This window comes from Corvus hawaiiensis, chromosome 1 (genome assembly GCF_020740725.1).
Source record: "Corvus hawaiiensis isolate bCorHaw1 chromosome 1, bCorHaw1.pri.cur, whole genome shotgun sequence".
Classification (NCBI taxonomy): domain Eukaryota; kingdom Metazoa; phylum Chordata; class Aves; order Passeriformes; family Corvidae; genus Corvus; species Corvus hawaiiensis.
The window spans coordinates 48559006-48576398 of record NC_063213.1 but is presented as its reverse complement, the minus strand read 5'-3'; the positions used below and the strand labels follow the sequence as shown (position 1 = coordinate 48576398).

General features: G+C 37.9%; 1 protein-coding gene across 1 annotated transcript in view; it reads left to right on the top strand.

The window, feature by feature from the left end:
- Window positions 1–17393, top strand: part of DNAH11 (dynein axonemal heavy chain 11) — a 107201-nt gene that overhangs the window by 13248 nt on the left and 76560 nt on the right. Inside the window, 11 exon segments of the mRNA XM_048321285.1 lie at window positions 4395–4509; window positions 4511–4624; window positions 6747–6848; window positions 7287–7404; window positions 7407–7525; window positions 8797–8854; window positions 8857–9087; window positions 9090–9135; window positions 11600–11737; window positions 13264–13409; window positions 14204–14336. Coding sequence (XP_048177242.1) covers window positions 4395–4509; window positions 4511–4624; window positions 6747–6848; window positions 7287–7404; window positions 7407–7525; window positions 8797–8854; window positions 8857–9087; window positions 9090–9135; window positions 11600–11737; window positions 13264–13409; window positions 14204–14336 — 1320 coding nt within the window.

The window sequence follows — 17393 nt, the reverse complement described above, 5'->3', positions numbered from 1 at the left end:
AGTTGCTCTCTGATTGCGGATGAGAAAACTTATCTTTACCTCTGTTCACAAGAAGCCTTGAGCCATCTTTGGGTGGCCTGGGTGTCTCTGCATGGTGCCTGTAGGTGTACTGAAAAGGATGGTCAGAAGTTGAGTTTACTTTTGCTAGGTACCATACAACGCCCAAGGGGGGTCAGTCCCTGTCTGGTGGAGTTTGGAGTCTCCGTAGGTGAGATGGATGCAGATCAAAGGAAATATAATGCACAAATGGAGAGGGCTGTAAGTTGGCCAAAAATGCTATACTGGTGGTAGATTTTGGAACAAGAGGAGTCAGAGAGTCAGAGCAAAATAGGCTCATAAAAGCTGTCTGTTTTGCTCTTCATGAAGAACACAATCAAGAGAGAGCCCAGTGGTCAGTGGATATGCCGTCTTTGCCATCTCTCTTTTTATCCTTCCCATAACTTGAACAGGAAACAACTATCCTGAAAAAATGATGTGCCCTCTTTGCTCTACAGCTTTTCATGACATGAAAAGCACTAGAGAAGTAAGTTAAAACACTGGCTTATCCTCTCAAATGTCTGGAAGATACCAAAAAACAATTTTTCAGTTTTAAAACTTTCTACAATTTTAGAGGTCTTCAGATAAAATCTTTAGAAACATTTATTACATTATTATTATAAATTACACATTGATGTGTAATTTAACTGCTTTTGCAATCAGTTGTCTAATTTTCAAGCCAATCTACATTGCTGCTAATGGATTACATTTTCACCAGGTTTAAAAAAATCGGTATCAATCCACAAATCTTAATTGAATAAGTTTTTACCCTGTTTTTCTTTCATGTTTTGTGTTAATTTCAATAATGTGTTGTAGTCACATCAGATAAGCAAAGACCATTTTGTCTTCTTTATACCTTAGTTTTTCCTTTGAAGTGTTTCCAAATTCACGTTAACATGGAATTCTGAATTAACAGAACTTAATCACCTTTTTGCCCCTCAAAATGAATGGAAAGATTAGGAGAAAAGAAATCTGCTGTGCATCAGAGTGAGATCATGAGCTGTTGTAAACTGTCATAGTTCCTCTAATGGGGAATCAGCCTTAAAAGGCTTTCAGAAATTCCTCTGATCAGGGAGAGATTTTTCAGCTAATGACTGCCACTCCAGTAGCAACTATGGCCATGGCTCTAGAGTACAAAAACATAACACTTTCCATTGCAAGGAGAAGCTGATGAAAGGAGCTCCTGGGCAGCAGAGATTGTGTATTCTTCTTGCAGGAAACTTCTTAAATAAACCAAAGAAGTGAAGTCAACATCACAGGCTCTTGTTCTCCAAGTGTGTCACACCCACCAACAGTCTTGTGGCATAAAGTCTGAGAGTTTACGAACCTTCTAACTGCACCTTCTAAGAAAAATTAAGACACGAGCAAAGAAATGGATCATCTCATTGTCTGCATCTCTTCCTTCTGTCCACTGCTCTTTAGCCAAGTTCCTCCTGTTAAATGCTCTGCTACCACGTCCCTCTGCTAATCACAGTGGGTGAAGAACTGCATGACGATCCAGAAACAAGTGCATGGTGTTCCCTTTCCATTGTGTTTACAACATTGTCTTGGTGAGCTGTGACAGAATGATTTTGTACTGTCATGTATAGATCAAAATTATGGCCTCTTATGTGATTTTTGTGTTTGTGTGTACCAGTATTTCTTCCTGGAAAATGCATTCAAGTGATACACTGAAATGCCTTCATGTGTCCTAAACTATCACTCCAAGCAATTATTTGGAACAGTCAAATTGTGGATTGTTTTCATAACGGAAAGAATCATTCACAGCAAATTGCACAAATGAGCAATTTAAATTAAGACTTAGTTCATTAAAAAGAGCTTAAGAGGTGAACTTGTTAAAGTATAGTGATTCACTACTATTCATTGCTATGCTTTTTCCATAGTTCACAGGTTAAAAGGTTTTTCTTACAGATCATACAACTTCTAATCTGCACTATTTTCTGTCAGTTCTCATCATATCTGTAGCCACATAACTTTTTTTGAGGTATCTGCTAGAGTGGGTGAGATTAGCATATAGTGTAGGGTTTTATTTAGCATTCCCCCAAGGCGTATGACTCACCCACTCTGCCTCTAGAACAGCAGAAAATTTCAAAATGTTGCTTGATGGAGGCATGTTCCGATGCAAACTAATATCGGTATATTAAGTATGGGGTCCTCAATAATACTTAAGTCAGGAACACTGCCACAGAGAACAAAAATGTGTAAGTCTATATAGATTACAGTTGTGGACCTTATTTAAAATTTAGATAAGGTTAAGGATCAAGAGGGAGGATTCCTAATTTGCGGTTTAAAATTATGGCTACACACTGAGATAAAAGAACAAAATTGTCTTTTATGTAATTAAGACACTTTAAGCCTTTCATATGCACATGGTTTCTGCAAAAAGTTTTTTCCCTTCTGTGGTAGTAAAGCGGGGTAAGTGCAGTCACAGCTTTTTTCCCCAAAATTTATGATCATCCAGTTGCAAATACATTGAGGTTCTCCATTTCTGTCCTGTCCTCCAGCACACCTTCACTCTTTATTTGCTTATTTTACTTCTTCAGTCAGTACCATCCTTTCAGCTGACTGTGACTAGACAGAAATGGCCTTGGAAGCATTTGTTACCTTTGTTGAGTTGGCCTGTCAAAATCACTGTTGAGGTTTGCAGATGATTCATTTCACCGAAAAATCTAAGATGACAGTACTTCTGTAGTCCTGCTGGAAACTGCTTGCAGTGATGTATTTGCTTATTCTGCTTTGCCCAAGGAACTAACAAGTCTGCTGCAACATCCAGCATTCAGCTGTCCCCATGTAAGTGCAGTTTCTATTTCATACAAGCTCTCATGAACAGGTTGCCCAGTTTTCAAAGAAGCAAGACTATTTCACAACCGTATACTTACATTTCAGTCTTTCTTTTGCCTAGCCCAAAGTATTTTAACACACAGTGCAACACAAAAGAAAAAAAGTCAGTAGTCTCAATTTTTGCCTATTCTACTTATTATACATAGAACAGATAATATATCTTTTTTCTTTCATACAGGCATTTCTTACTGAAAAATATTAAAGTCTTATTAAATTGTGGCTTTCATCATCTCAAAATCAATAGCAGGTGTATCCCAAATTCCTTACATTATTGACTGGATAAAAAAAAAAATCTCGATTAGATGTACATAACTTTTTGAAAAATCTTTTTCTTCTTGACAAACAGTATTGAGTCTGCATTAAATTCTCTGCTGTGCTGTAAGAATTTTAACCACTATATTCCCTAAATGTTTCATAACACCCTTTGGTTCAAATCCCAGCTCTGAGACAGAGAGAATTTAGCCTGCTTGTTGAAGATGAGAGTCCCAGTCACTGTGACTTACTGAAGTTTTCCTTGGCGTTCGCCTATTACTGTGGTTTTATTTTGTGCAAAATAATTTCTGTGATAATTTGAACAACAAAAATATATGACCTAGGAAGGAAGATTGTTAGTTTTCCAGTCCTGCTTTAATAAATTTCTAGTGATTTCTGCAGGTTCTTGTTTCCATGTGCAGAATAGAAAGTGTGCAATTAGCAATCAAGCTTCTGTGGAGGATGAATACTTTCTTATGTATCTGTGGAATACTTCACTAAGTGGCAAAAGTTGAGGATCACATCGTACCAGAGTTCAGAATTATAATAATGCTTAATAAAAGTTTTTTTCTTCTGTGTTTTCAACATGACTTAGCAGCTTTCTCTAGTTATTTTTTCACTTACATATCTAAGGGAAGCAGTGCAGTTGGATAAAAACTGTATAAACTGAAAGTTTGTGTCTCAATATTTTAGAGTTCTGATGAATACATAAGGACCTTTGAGTTAATTTATTCACTGTTGTAGTAAATTTGTACCTAATGGTCTGCACTGACCATCGTGTAAGCACCTTATTTAGGGGAATAGGCTGAAATTTAATACAATCACCTTAATATTCCTTAGTCTGGGAGATGATATTGCATTCGATTCCTGATTAAATGTCCTGATTTAATGATAGGTATCATTCATATTTTTGCACTTTACGTATTTTGGTTAAGTTCTTATTTAATCTCTCCAAGGAGAAGGAGAAAATAATCTGCTCACTGATTAATTTTCTGAGTGTCAGGATACCTGGGGAGTTCACATTCGAAGCATTTCAGTTTCAAAGGATGCAGATGGATATGCTGTGAGATTTTCAAAAGCTGTGAAGTAGTCAATCAAGTAAATCAACAAGACTTTTCTGGAATTCAGAATCCCAGGGTGATATGTTTTCAGAGACTGTGAGTTTCTCTGATTACTAAGGACTTCAACAGTTAAAAAAAAAACCAACCTTGTACTTAGTGAAACGTTTCATGAATTTGAGCCAGCATGATTTTGAATTCCTGATTTTGTTTAGTTTCAATGTTGCTTCATACGGTAATAATTTTTATGCCTTTGCGTTACATTTCACGGATATTTGGAAAAAAGCTGGAGAAAGAACCTGGTCATACCTATGGTCCAGTAAAAGAATGAGAAATTTATCTATTTTACTGGTGATTTGAATATGCCTGAAGTGGATAGATATGGAATGGATCAGCCTCATGCATTGATTCGGCAGCATGTTGATCATTGACCCTGGTGAGCATTTATTGATGCTATGATACACTTTCTGTAGTGTGGTCCATCATGGCAACCCTAAACCACAGAAAAAACAGAAAGCTTCAAAATTAATTGATTAAAGAGAAAAGCATATGCTTCTGGGAGGTTATAAACCATTTTAGAAAAGAGAAGCAGAAAGCAAAGGGGCTATGGAGAGCCTTGGAAGGAAGGTATCCTTCAGCTGCTTTTGATGGAGCTGCTGGATGTTGGCCCCATTGATTGGCTGTTGAGAGCAGGGATGGCTGAGATACAGATTCCCTGAAATGCAGCTTCCCAGGTGTTTAGCCTCTAACACTCTCTGCATTTTCTTCACCTGTAAAGACAACAGACAAAATCCGTAGAAGCTTTATGATACTGGTTCAAATGAACAGTCTGTCTCTGCCATGAGAATAAAAACATAGAAAATGGCCACTGAAGGATAATTCAGTTGATTTGGGTGAAGAAGGTAGTTACAGAAGGTAGTCACAGAATCTCAGAACTGTTAGGTTTGGAAGGGACCTCTGGAGATCATCTAGTCCAACCCCCTGCCAAGGCAGTGCCTCCTAGAGTAGGTGACAACAGGAATTCCCTTCTTACTTTCCAAAGGACAATTTAATTTTTTGGCAGTTAAAATATATTGGCATCCTTTCACCAGAACCTGTGTAAATATAAAGTTTCCAGTCCAAAATCAATGGATTAGTGTTTTAGTTCATTCTGTTACAGGAAGACCAATATCCTGTGTAAATAATTTGTTATCATAAATGTGCATTAGGTTCTTGTCCATATACAAGCATGTCATCTTATGTGACATGAAGAAAATACGTGACTTACAAAGAAAACATCGTGAATGATCTGTACTGTTCTTGCATCTTTTAATGCAGATGAAGTGTATAAATTTTTTCACTAGATCATACTTCATCCCATGAAGGAATGACACCACACGTCAGCTAGATATCTTGTTAAGGAACAAGATGTAAAGAGAAAAGAAAATGAAGCGACAACTCAAATCTGAAACATCTCTGGCTTGGAGAAATCAGTCAGGTCTAATTCAGTGACATGTAAAGCTCCTGTCTCAATGCTCTCCTGTTTTCTTCCCAAAACTATATTCTTTTTGAGATAAGAAACCTTTTGTTCTTTCACAAAGGTTTCAGAGTTCAGATCTCAAAGTCCTTAGTGCTTAAAAGGGTTGATGCTTCTTTCTTTTGAATGGTTTTGAATTCTTTTAAAATAAAGCCTACCCAAAAGTTAAAACTTTCCATTTTTACAAAACAGATCAAATCAAGAAAAATGCTGACCATGCAATTCAGGAATTTAATATAACTACTTAAGAATTGTAAAATAGAGTAAAATCCATTGTGAACACATGGAAAGAAAGAGAAGGCATTATTCTGTGAAGTTCTGGGAAGGAAAGATTTGTTGATTTGAGCAGAGAACAGCTGCATTATTCATGAGTTTTCATTTCACAGTATTTCTTCGAAAGACCTGCTTGTCCTAGTTCAAATGTACACTGACATCTAAAGAAACAAGATTCTCTTTATATTTGGACAAAAAGAATACAAATTGCCAGCAACTCAGAGCCTTTTTTTGTTGTTGTTTTTTAATTTCACTTTTTAGGCAGCCTCCTTTTAATTCACCAGGAGCTGTGTCATCTGGAGAGCCAGAAAGAGTGTTGGATAATGAAGCAAATAGAGGAGCATGCCCCCTCACACTCTATGATGATCTTCACTGGTTTTTTTCTTATTGAGATCAGGTAATTTTGCTCTTATCTGTGATGAGTGATGATTGTGTGCATTCTGATTTGTACTTCTTTTCACCATGCTTTACTCATCCAAGTAGATTTGGAGCCAGTTTCATTACAAAAAAGCTTTATCATCAGAAGCTTTTGTGAAAATGTAGTATCTTAATTGCAACAGAAATTTTGAAAAAATATTATGTGATAGAAAATGTGAGATTATTCTTAGTTTAAAAATGTCAATCCCAATTTGATACTTCCATGGATGTTGGTATCCCAGATTTCCTGTAGGACAGAACTGTTGATTCTTCAACTGAGGTTAAGCCTGGAAATGTACAGTTCTTCAGTGTTTTGTCACTAATATTAATCAAGCTGCATTTTCTTTCTCAATTATGTTAGGCAGAAGCTAACTATTAAAGAAATTCATAATTTTCAGTATGTTGCTTATATGAATCCAGCTGCTGGCAGCTTCATTATCAAGCCTAAGCTCCAGGCAGAGTTTGAAGTGTCATATTATAGCAATCCTGTATTTAATACATGAAATAATTACTATTTCGCTTTCCACTACAATAGGTAGGAGATGAAAGGGAATAGGAGAAAACATAGTGTTTGAAATTTAGTACAGGTTGAAAATCTTTCTGTTCTTATAGCTAAACACAAAGAGCCTCACTAGATTTATTATGACATGGAGAGTCCCCTGAATTGCAGTCTCATGTGGTCATTCACCTGTCAGATGTGCCCCTGGGGCTCGTAACCAGACATGCAACTGCTGTGGGACTGCATTAAGGATGAAGCTAGAAATGAAGTATTTTCTGTGACACACAAGTAGCTATATGCTCACCAGGCTGTATTGTCATTTAATACTTCATTGACTCTTATCTGCTGTCCAATGCTGGAGAATCTTCATCTCCTTTTCCCTTTTTATTTTCAGAGACATTTTGCAGTATTTGCCTTCAACTTCCTTTCTTCAGGCTCCCTGATTGCCATCTATAGAAAGATAGTTCACTTCCACTTCCAGCAACAAGCCTGTACTCCACCAGTAATCAAGAGTACTCGAGCCACCTTACAGCAGTTATATGTCTTCACCAGGCAGGAATTCAAAACTTCCCACCAACTGATATGAAGTTCCACTACATCCTTAATATGAGAGACCTCTCCAATGGCTTTCAGGTCTACATCATGGGCTAATGTGCCTGGCAACACTCTATTATTGTTGATATTTATAATCTAATGGTGGACATTGAATTGTGGACTGATGAAGAACAGATGCTTTTTGTACAAAGTAGAAGATGGTCCCTGCCCTAAGGGGACCATAGTCAGGTAGAGGAGATGGGTAGAAAGATGAGACATAAAATGTATTTAGTGGAAATAGAGCAATGGTTTGCAAACTTTTCTATGCTTACTGTTTTCTTTGGTTGGTTTTTGAGAGGAGAAGGTCAGCATTTCAAAGGGAAAAACAACTTTTGGAAGACTGGGTATAATAAAACAGAGATTGAAGAAACTCTGAAACAATGATAATAAAATCACAAAATTATTTAGGTAGCAAAAGACTTCTAGGATCAACGACACCAGCCATTAGTCTAGCATTGCCATGTCCACCATTAATCATGGACCTAAGTGCCACATCTATATATCTTTTAAATACCTCCATGGATGCTGACTCAGCCATATCCTTGGGTATCCTGTTCCAGTGCTTGACAACCCTTTCCATGAAGCAGGGTCTTCAAAGGGTAGCCAAACACCATACCAGAGATTAAAGACAGAAAGGAGGGAAGGATATAATAGGGTCAGTAAATCCTGGCCTCTCTTGTAAAATTACATGAGTCTGATCCTGGTTTGTTTTTATCTGCTTTTCTGTTCCTTGGAGTGCAGCTCTGTTCTTTCACAGAATATGATTTTTGTCTTCCCACCCCATGGATCACTGTGAAGGCAAGGAGGGAAGGACTTGTCAGGTCTTCTTGTACACCACACACCTTGTTTTGGTGGGATTGCACTGGCCCATCATGCGTGTTTGCACCCATCCTGGTGTGGAAGTTGTGAAAGAAGGAAGTTTGAGGTGACAGTTGAGAAAGTGCTAATTTTGTCATGATGACCTCTGTCCTGTTTTCTTGAGCACTGTTGGAAAACAGGGCTAGTGACCATGGAAGGTCCTGGTGGTGCCATTGCTTCCGTGTGTCCTGTGCCCACCTAAGCGTCCCAGTCAGTGGAGAACAGACATTTGTTTTAACTATATTTTGCATGTTCAACTGGCTGGAGAACTTGCTAATTTAGAGACATTCTGGTTCATGTTAAAGAATGTATGGTTTCAAGCACAGTATCTACTGGATATCTACTAAGTCTAACTAATGTCTTTGCAGAATATATCAGTTAGTCTTCCTTTAGACATCCAATTTTGATGCCACATGACAACATTAAAAAAGAAAATATTTTGTTATCTTTAGGGCATTTTGTTTCCTACACCCAAGTGTTTACAGCAACCAAATGATATTCAGTATCTCTGGATCATGAGTTGGCACATGTCTATGGGAATAAACTAGTGGAAAGCAAAGACTGTAATTTCTATTACAAAATTATGATGGACACTATGGACAAGTATTTTGAGGTATGTTTGTAGCTGGAAAGTATTTTGCCTCATGCCAGCAAGTTAAAAACTGAGTGGTGATAGGTCTTATTTACTGGAACTGTACATTGCAGTGGGGAGCAACTTGAGGAGCTCCTAGAGAGCTACAATGACATGCTACTATGAACCCAATTTTGTCTGAGGGTGCCATGCAGCGGGTGTAACTGGAATATCTAAAAAGGGAACATGTAATCCATCATGATGCTAACTATGCTTGCATGAAGTCATTGCTTTCTGCTGTTGAGGGGTTGTTGCAGTGCAGACTCATAGCACTCTTAGTGGAAGGTTTATGCAGGGCATGCAGCAATAGAGCTGATAAATAGACTTTGCGAGTGCCCTTATGGAAGAGCAGATTGTGGCTCAGTGTTAAAAATAACCTCCACTGTTTGTTTAAACAGAGATTCACCCTTTTTTTGCACTCCACAGAAATTAACACCACTTATTTTCTGAGGCTGGAAAGATAATCTATAATGCTGTAGACAGTTTGCCTTATCTTTTAATTAGTTAATGATGTATCAGGCCTTTATAAGAAAAGCAATATCTGTCTTTTGTTTCCAAGAAAAGGAAAATGCTTTAAAAATTAGGTTAGTTCAAAGCCAGGACAATACCTTAAGCATATACTAAATAATGCATGGCAGACCTGGAGCTGCTTTGCTGCCCAGCCTTGTACTTTTTTAAACCTAAACCAGCCAAGACTTCTAAGTGTCATCATAGATTTATTTTATTTATCCATACCTTTTTTTTTCATATGTATGCTTACCTTACTTCAGTTTAATGTAACTTGTTTCTGTCATGTCAGGGAATATCTTAGTACCCATCATGGCTCCAAATCTCAGCTTCTGTTATGTTTCTAAAATCTGATTTACTACATTTGCTTTGTTTTTCTGCACAGAAGAAAACCAGCCAGTTTTCAGAAGATGAAGATTTTGCTGAGTAAGTGAGGCACAGACTTCATTGTTGCCCTTGTCATTACTTGTAATCTTTCTTCAATAGATACCGTCACTCTGGTCATGTGTAATATCAGTGATTTCCAGAAAGAGACAGAGGCCCCTGCTGGCAGAGATAAGTTTTGTTGAAGCAGTTTGTATTATTGGCAGTGTCAAATGGTTTAACACACAAACTTTTCTTCTCAGTGAGTTGGACTAGGATTTCAGTGTCATCGTTTTTCACTTTGCGCGTAATCAGACAGGAGCTGTGTAAGAGAAGGACTCTTGACAAAGCAGTCTATTGTAGAAGTTTCACTCCAAGAGGATTAAAGAAATGCTTAAATTTCAAAGATAACCATATGGACCTTTCATAGGGACCGTAGGTTTTTTTAGGCTGATTTAGAGGTTGATGTGATAATCATCAGACCTCCAGACAGAAGCCTTCTCAGGTATCGCTAGTTTTGCTTGAAAATATTGGTAAGCCATTATCTTCTCTCTGAAGCCTAGTGACTGAGAGTAGTATCTTAGTTTGGCAAACAAAGTGGCAGAGTGTCCTAGGCTTACAACCTGGCAGTCCTGGAAAAGTAATTGTGAAATTAAATCCCGTAAGTTTTTTCTGCACCTTTTATGGGTTTTTTTATGGATCCATTGTTAAATAATGAATAAGACTGACAAAGTTCTACAGTGAAGTCAAAGAGAATTGGCTTCCAGTAATGTTTTTGTTGGACAGATTTTAGCTCTTTATTAGATGCAACCAGATTAGACACATTATCCCTTTATTTAAGAAGGTTCTCATCAATGTTTTTTTCAAGAGTTTTTTCAATAACTTTTTTGAGTGGCATGAGACATAAAGAGAATGAAGGGGATATTTCATTGATACATGTAAGAAAAATTGAGCAAAAGGTCCAACATGCTGTCTCTAAGATCTGGTCTTTCATCTTCTAGAATCTGCATCTGATATTAAAAATGAAATTTTGAAAATAATTTTAGATGCTTATAAAAATTTTTAGAATATAAACTGCAAGAGATTTCTGCCAATGTCTCAAACATAATTTTCTGTGAGAGGAATTACCTCAAACACGCATTTCAAAATTTTAGCAATTAGATCTTGTCTAATTTTGGGGCAAGTCCTCATCTGGCCTCAATCCTCCTATAGTATTCTATGATCAGCAAATAACAGCATGCTTTAATTATTCTGGGAGAGATATTCCAAGAGTAAATTAAAGTTTGATGCAAATTCGTCATTAAGTGATTCATCATCCTTCAGCCTTTGTGGTGCAGACTGCCAGATGTGAAATTCTCATATGCTCCTACAGCCCAGTCCACCTCCCTTCAAGCTCACTAGGACTCTGTTCTGAGTTCAGTAAGGGCCCATCAGAATCCTGGTGGGATTCTTTGGAGCAACTCAATGTAAAGAATGTGTAACCAGACAGCTCTGGTCATTGGCAGACCTTCAATATTTGATAAAGGAAAAGAACTCTTCACTTGCTCAAATAGTGCAAGCAATAGCAAATGCTGATGTGAAGATAATGTACATTTAGGTGTCAGGAGAACATTATTTCAAAAACAGACCAAAAAAAGAAAGGAGGGGAGGAAAAAAACAGGCTTGATGCAATAAAAAGGAATTGAGAAACTTTGCTTAGAAGGTTGTTGAAACTACTTTATGTTACTGTTACTTTATTGGTGTTTTGTCATCAGGTGCTGAATCAGTCCTATCCTATAAGCTTCTAGGGGTTATGAACTTCTGATTGGAGTAGGTGGTAAACACAGCTTGTCTGGACTGGCAGGATACATCTGCTCCCTGGAGCTTTTCCAAACTACACAGAAGAAACCAGGGCCTCAGGGTAAAATAATAGATATTATTTGAGTCTGTTGAGTTCACTACTTCAAGAATGTGTTTTGTTGCACAGGCTTGATAAAATCACAGGCAAAACAGTGGAGTTTACAGTAACAAGTCCTATGGTTCTTGTGGTTTCCAGCTGTACCTCTTGTTTTCTTTATTTGTGAAACCTGTGTAGTCAAAATGTATTTAAGTGCCTGCTTATATCCTTCACAGAATTTTAGTAGTTTCTCCACTTTTCCAAGGCAGCTGCTTCACATGTTACAAAGATGTGGTTGGAGTTCTGATATTTATAGTTAGTGGTTTAGTACAAATTTTTGCATGACATTGAGCATGTATTGGTTTAGGGGTGTAAAGTTGAAGTGGGTGAACATAAGAAAAAGTTTTGTCCTTGTTGCATGTGAGTCCTTTAGTCATCTAAACTGCCCATGCACAAAGATTAGGAATATAATTGAGTGAGATGCTCTTATCAGGTTTACAGACCTTGCAAGGCTGAGCCCTATGTGAGCAATCAGCACAGGAGAGAACATTTTGGTCTTCACTCTATGTGGACAGCAAGCAATATTTCTGAATTTCAGATGTGGATGAATAAGGATCTGATTGTGGCCAGATTTGGTGGATGCCAGTCCCCAAAAAGCCCTTCTGTTAGCCTTGGTCCATGACCAAACCACCACAGTGTGTGTAGCACAAGGCTTTCTCAGTCTCTGGTTTTCTGAGGGAAGTAGATGCTGTTCTGCTTTGGAAAATGCAGCATGTTCTTCAGTGTGTTCGCGGTGTCTAACTTCTTGTGCCCTCCTTCCCTGGTCAAATGATGTGTAGTGTAAGATGTGGACTTAAGTGGTCATTTCCTCCCTGCTGTTTCCAAGCAGGAAAATTTCTAAGCCCCTGTTAATAAGCCTGAAGATTTGCTTTGCTAGGTTCTGTGACAGCTTGTTCATAACAGCCAGCATTGACCTTATTCTGTGTTTCAAATGTGGTCACACTCAAATGTAACTGATGTGGGTTGTGTTCTTTCTGGAAACCAAAGACAAAAAGCATTCCATGCTTATACCACATGGTCCCATACCATGTCTCCCTCTGGGCTGCAGCCAAAAAAACAAGTGTAACAGTGTGCACCTCAGTTTTGTTGGGGTTTTTTGCAGCTGAGAAAGCTTTCCTAAATAAATTCTCTAACAAAAAAAAGTCTTTCAGAAACAACAGAATTTAAAATGGATCTGACTCTTCAATGCAATTCCCACACATTTTTGGTATGGTAATTGCTGTTCTTGATGGAACTTTCATGGCTGCAATATCCCTTTTTAGTACATTCATGGAGAGACTTCTTCAATCTTTACTACTAGGTCATGTCAAAACTTCAGTGTGTGATGTGGAAAATAAGACAAACTGCATTCCCCCTTGGATATTGTACAGCAAATTAGTGATATGTAAATAAACTGAGAAAAAGTAAGAAGTCACCGATGTGTTGCCACCACTAACGTGTATTTCACACTTTTTCTCTATCAACATTTTAACAGAATATGAGTGATTGCCTCCTTTCCTTACAGGTAGATCTTGCCAGTTTGTACATCAAGACTGGTGCCAAGAACATGCCCACAGTGTTTTTGCTGACAGATGCCCAGGTTCCAGATGAACGCTTTCTTGTGCTGATTAATGACTTGTTGGCATCAGGTGATTAAAGCAACAAATTTCTTGTAAGATCTTTTCCAGTGACAAATGATCTGTGTTTTCATTGAACTTTAAAGAGATTATTTCTTTTTCAGGTATTTGTAGGGGGAGATTTTAGAGTGGCCAAGTCAAGCCATCCAGCTTGCTTAAGACGGCACAGCCCGTTGAGGAGACAAGGCTTACCATTCATAAGTGCATTGATTTGGGGGGAAAGGAGAATATCTCTTTGACTTAATGTTATGTTTGTTTTGGTGTGATTTCACTAATTTCAAGCAATGTCCCTGTGACTGCACAACTGTAGCATGCAGCAATGATGCCTCACCCACGTTTTGAAGATTAGAGAATCTGGACTCTGAATGTGGGGGTGTGGGGATAGGATGGAAGAAAAAATGCACATCTGGACAGCTGGAGTGTATCTCGAAGGATTTTTTTAAAAGTTATATTTACTTTTGCAACCCGACTAGTAAGCAATTTACCAACAGCCTGTGAAATAAGGGACCACTATTCTGAGGGGCCCATAATTTGCAAGTGAACTTCCTATCAGGGCAAATATTTTGTCATTTCAAAACAATGTTGTTTCCTATCCCTTAAAAGAAAAAGAAAAAAGAAAAGAATAGTTCCTTTTAGGCAAAAAGACATAGGGAACAGGAGGAGACTGTTTTGTTACTAGATATATGTAGTATCATACCATAGCTCTTGTTACGTGCTTAAATCCCATTGGGGTGAATACCATGTAGAAGATTATTTGTCATGTGTTGTGTAAGGCGTCTCCTACCTACCCCTTTGTCTTTTCACAGGAGATGTTCCAGATCTGTTCAGTGATGAAGACATGAAGGTCATAGTTGCAGGAATTAGAAAAGAAGTCTGAGCCCTGGGCCTGATGGACATCAGAGAACACTGTTGGAGGTGGCTCTTGAGAGTGTGGCTGCAGTAGAAAGTAAGGCATATTTCAAGGGCAAGAAACAGTGATGAGCTGATCAAAATAGCAACATATTTCAGTTATCTCATAACCCAGCATATGTTGGCATACTTCTCTTGAAAGCTCACTTGCTGACGTGTGGCACCGAAACTGCCTCTCTTGTGTTACCCCTGTAATAACCTGCCTGTGTGGAGGCTTGGTGTACACCAAGTGTGCTCTCAGATCTGTTGACTTCCTGCCTGTTCATAGGAAAGTCACATAGCTGCTCTGTGTCTTAGTTTCATGGTCTTATGTCTTGGACATAATGATGCACTCCAGAGTGAAGTGAGGTGCTCATGAGGTGTTTGTGGTGTTGTTAATTCAATTGTAAATATGCTCCCTAATTACAAATGTTGTAATTCTGTATGTGTAGTCAAGTCTTAAGTATTTGCACAAATAATTGAAATTTCACAGAAAATGTTAATTCTTTCTACTTTTCCTATGCCATTTAAAACTGGAAAAGTAAAAATATCCATGTAGCTGTTTTCAGATTTAAAACTTTTTAGGAATACACATTAATATGATACCACAATTGCAACAACTGTCTCTCTTAAACCCTGTTTTAGAGGCACTGTTTTGGAGGGAGGTTGTAGTTCTCTCCTGAGAGCTGGAAAGCAGTATCTGGGAAAACTGGTTTTGCAGTGGCATCTTTAGGAACTTTCAGGTTATGTAGGCTTCAATTTCACACGTCATCTGAAACATCTGTTTAGCTGATAAGAAAATGAGAAGTCTGAAAACCATTAACCCTTAAGAAAGAGAATGTTTTGAAAGGGATATATGCTCCATACTTTTTGTATGAAAATGCTCAGCTTCATTGGGGATGAGAAGAGCCTTCATATAGCAGATTATTTCACAGTGATCTTCTATGTTTCTCAGTTTTCTGAGGTGTTTAACCACCACTGTTCTAAAGAGCAATCTGATTTGACTATGAGTTTTTGCCAAGTTCTCACCCTTTATAACATACCACACCACTTTCTCTTTTTCACCCCTCTCCTCTTCTCTTTTTCAATCCTGCTTAAATTTTGCTGAAGTTCCCTCCTATCTGTAATTTTGTTGCCATTACTTCTTCATTCCACAAATTTATTCTGCAACATAGAGGCCAGTGGAGATTTGTGTGACATATTCTGTATCATCTTCACTTTTACAGACTTCAGTGACATGGTCAATAGTGGTGCTTACCTTCTGCATATCCCTTTCTGACTGTGCTATTTGTCTCTGTTTCATGACTATTGCGTTCATATATTTTTTTAAGATAGGATGGGGAAAAAATTATTTCTAATATCTCTCTTCATTTTCTCCTTTCACATTTTTACCCTTTATGTTTTCCTTATTCCCACAGTAACCTTTCCTTTCCTTTCCTTTCCTTTCCTTTCCTTTCCTTTCCTTTCCTTTCCTTTCCTTTCCTTTCCTTTCCTTTCCTTTCCTTTCCTTTCCTTTCCTTTCCTTTCCTTTCCTTTCCTTTCCTTTCCTTTCCTTTCCTTTCCTTTCCTTTCCTTTCCTTTCCTTTCCTTTCCTTTCCTTTTAAGGGCTTTTTGAAAGCCAACTTTCAAACTCCTTTTACCTTGCAACAATTTCACCAGTCCCCTACTGTGCAAATTAGCACTTCTGGAGGCAAGAACAGGAGGTATCTATTCATGTTGCAGGGAAGAAAAGTAGAGACATTATAGTACTGAAGGAGACATAAATTTCATGACTTAACACACTGGTAGATATCTATATGAACTTTTAGTTGCAGCGTGACCTATCACCTCTTCATTTCCCTAGATTTGAAGAATAAAAGACTAATATAATGTGAAAGAGAACAAAAGGGTGAATTTAGGCACTTTCATAATGTTAAAGCTCAGTGAAGTGATATAGTCTCATTTTTCCCTTTCGTTTTGGAAAAATCAACATCCTACATTAAGCCACGTTTTCCCTCAAGCTCACTTATAATCTTACATCCTGCAGTTCTGTTTATGCTGAGGAATCTGTAGCTCAGGAACAAAAACTACACAGGGCTGTTCTTTGACTCTCTTTGGGTTTGTGTTGCTTTTGTTTTGATTGTTTGCAATCTGGACATTGCAGTCAATTCTGCTGTCAATGTACTGAGAACGTGCCATGTGTGTAGGTGCAAATTTAAGTTGAAAGTACATCAGGTGAAGACAATGGGTTGCACCATTATAAAATATGGGTCCACAGCTGAAGGGTATGTGAGGACAGATATGCACATGAGAATTTTAAGAACTTTCATAATGAATGATGAAATAAATTATAAAGGAAGAATGATGCTCAAGCAAACAAAGTTGATGGCTGAACATTGTAAATGTTAATGCACTGATGGGTCTAAGGCACACACAAGATGAGACATTTCTAAGGCTCAGCAATATACTTGGGTTCCAGAATTTTTTCAATATCCCAAATCTCTGTGCAGTAATCACTCTTAAATACTCGGCACATTACCAAAATTTTTTGGAAAAGTAAAGGCCAGAAGAAGCAATTATTTCTCAAAAGCATGAATATGATGAGTTCAGTCAGTCTTGCTGTTTCTGGAGCTCCATCTGATTTTATTATACTTTACTTTACTTGTCATGGTAACCCATCAGCTTTTCCCCAAAGATGTGAACACTGTGACCAAAGGCCTCACAGCCCTCATGCCCTACACAATCATACCCCCAAATGTACTCTTTCTAGTAAGTATACTCTTTGCAGCCTTTCATCTTTGCATGTTTTCCAGGTTCTCACTTCAGTCTCCTCAGTGTTCTTAAGCATTACTATATATTCTAAAGTCAGACATGCTAAGTGATTTTTCTTTTGAACTGAATCTGTGTTCAGTCCATGTGTATCCAATTTTCTTCGTGAGCTGCTGATGGGTACTACAAATACTTGCTCTTCCTTCCTTGAGCAAGTTTCTTCATAGTGTATTTTCCTCATGTAAAATTTACAGTCCCTCAGTGGCTGTTGTGAAGTCCCAGCATTAAGAATGAAATTTGCTTTAGGGGAATGCCATTTCTCCAATTTCCTTCCAACTTGGCATGACTACTTTAGTCATC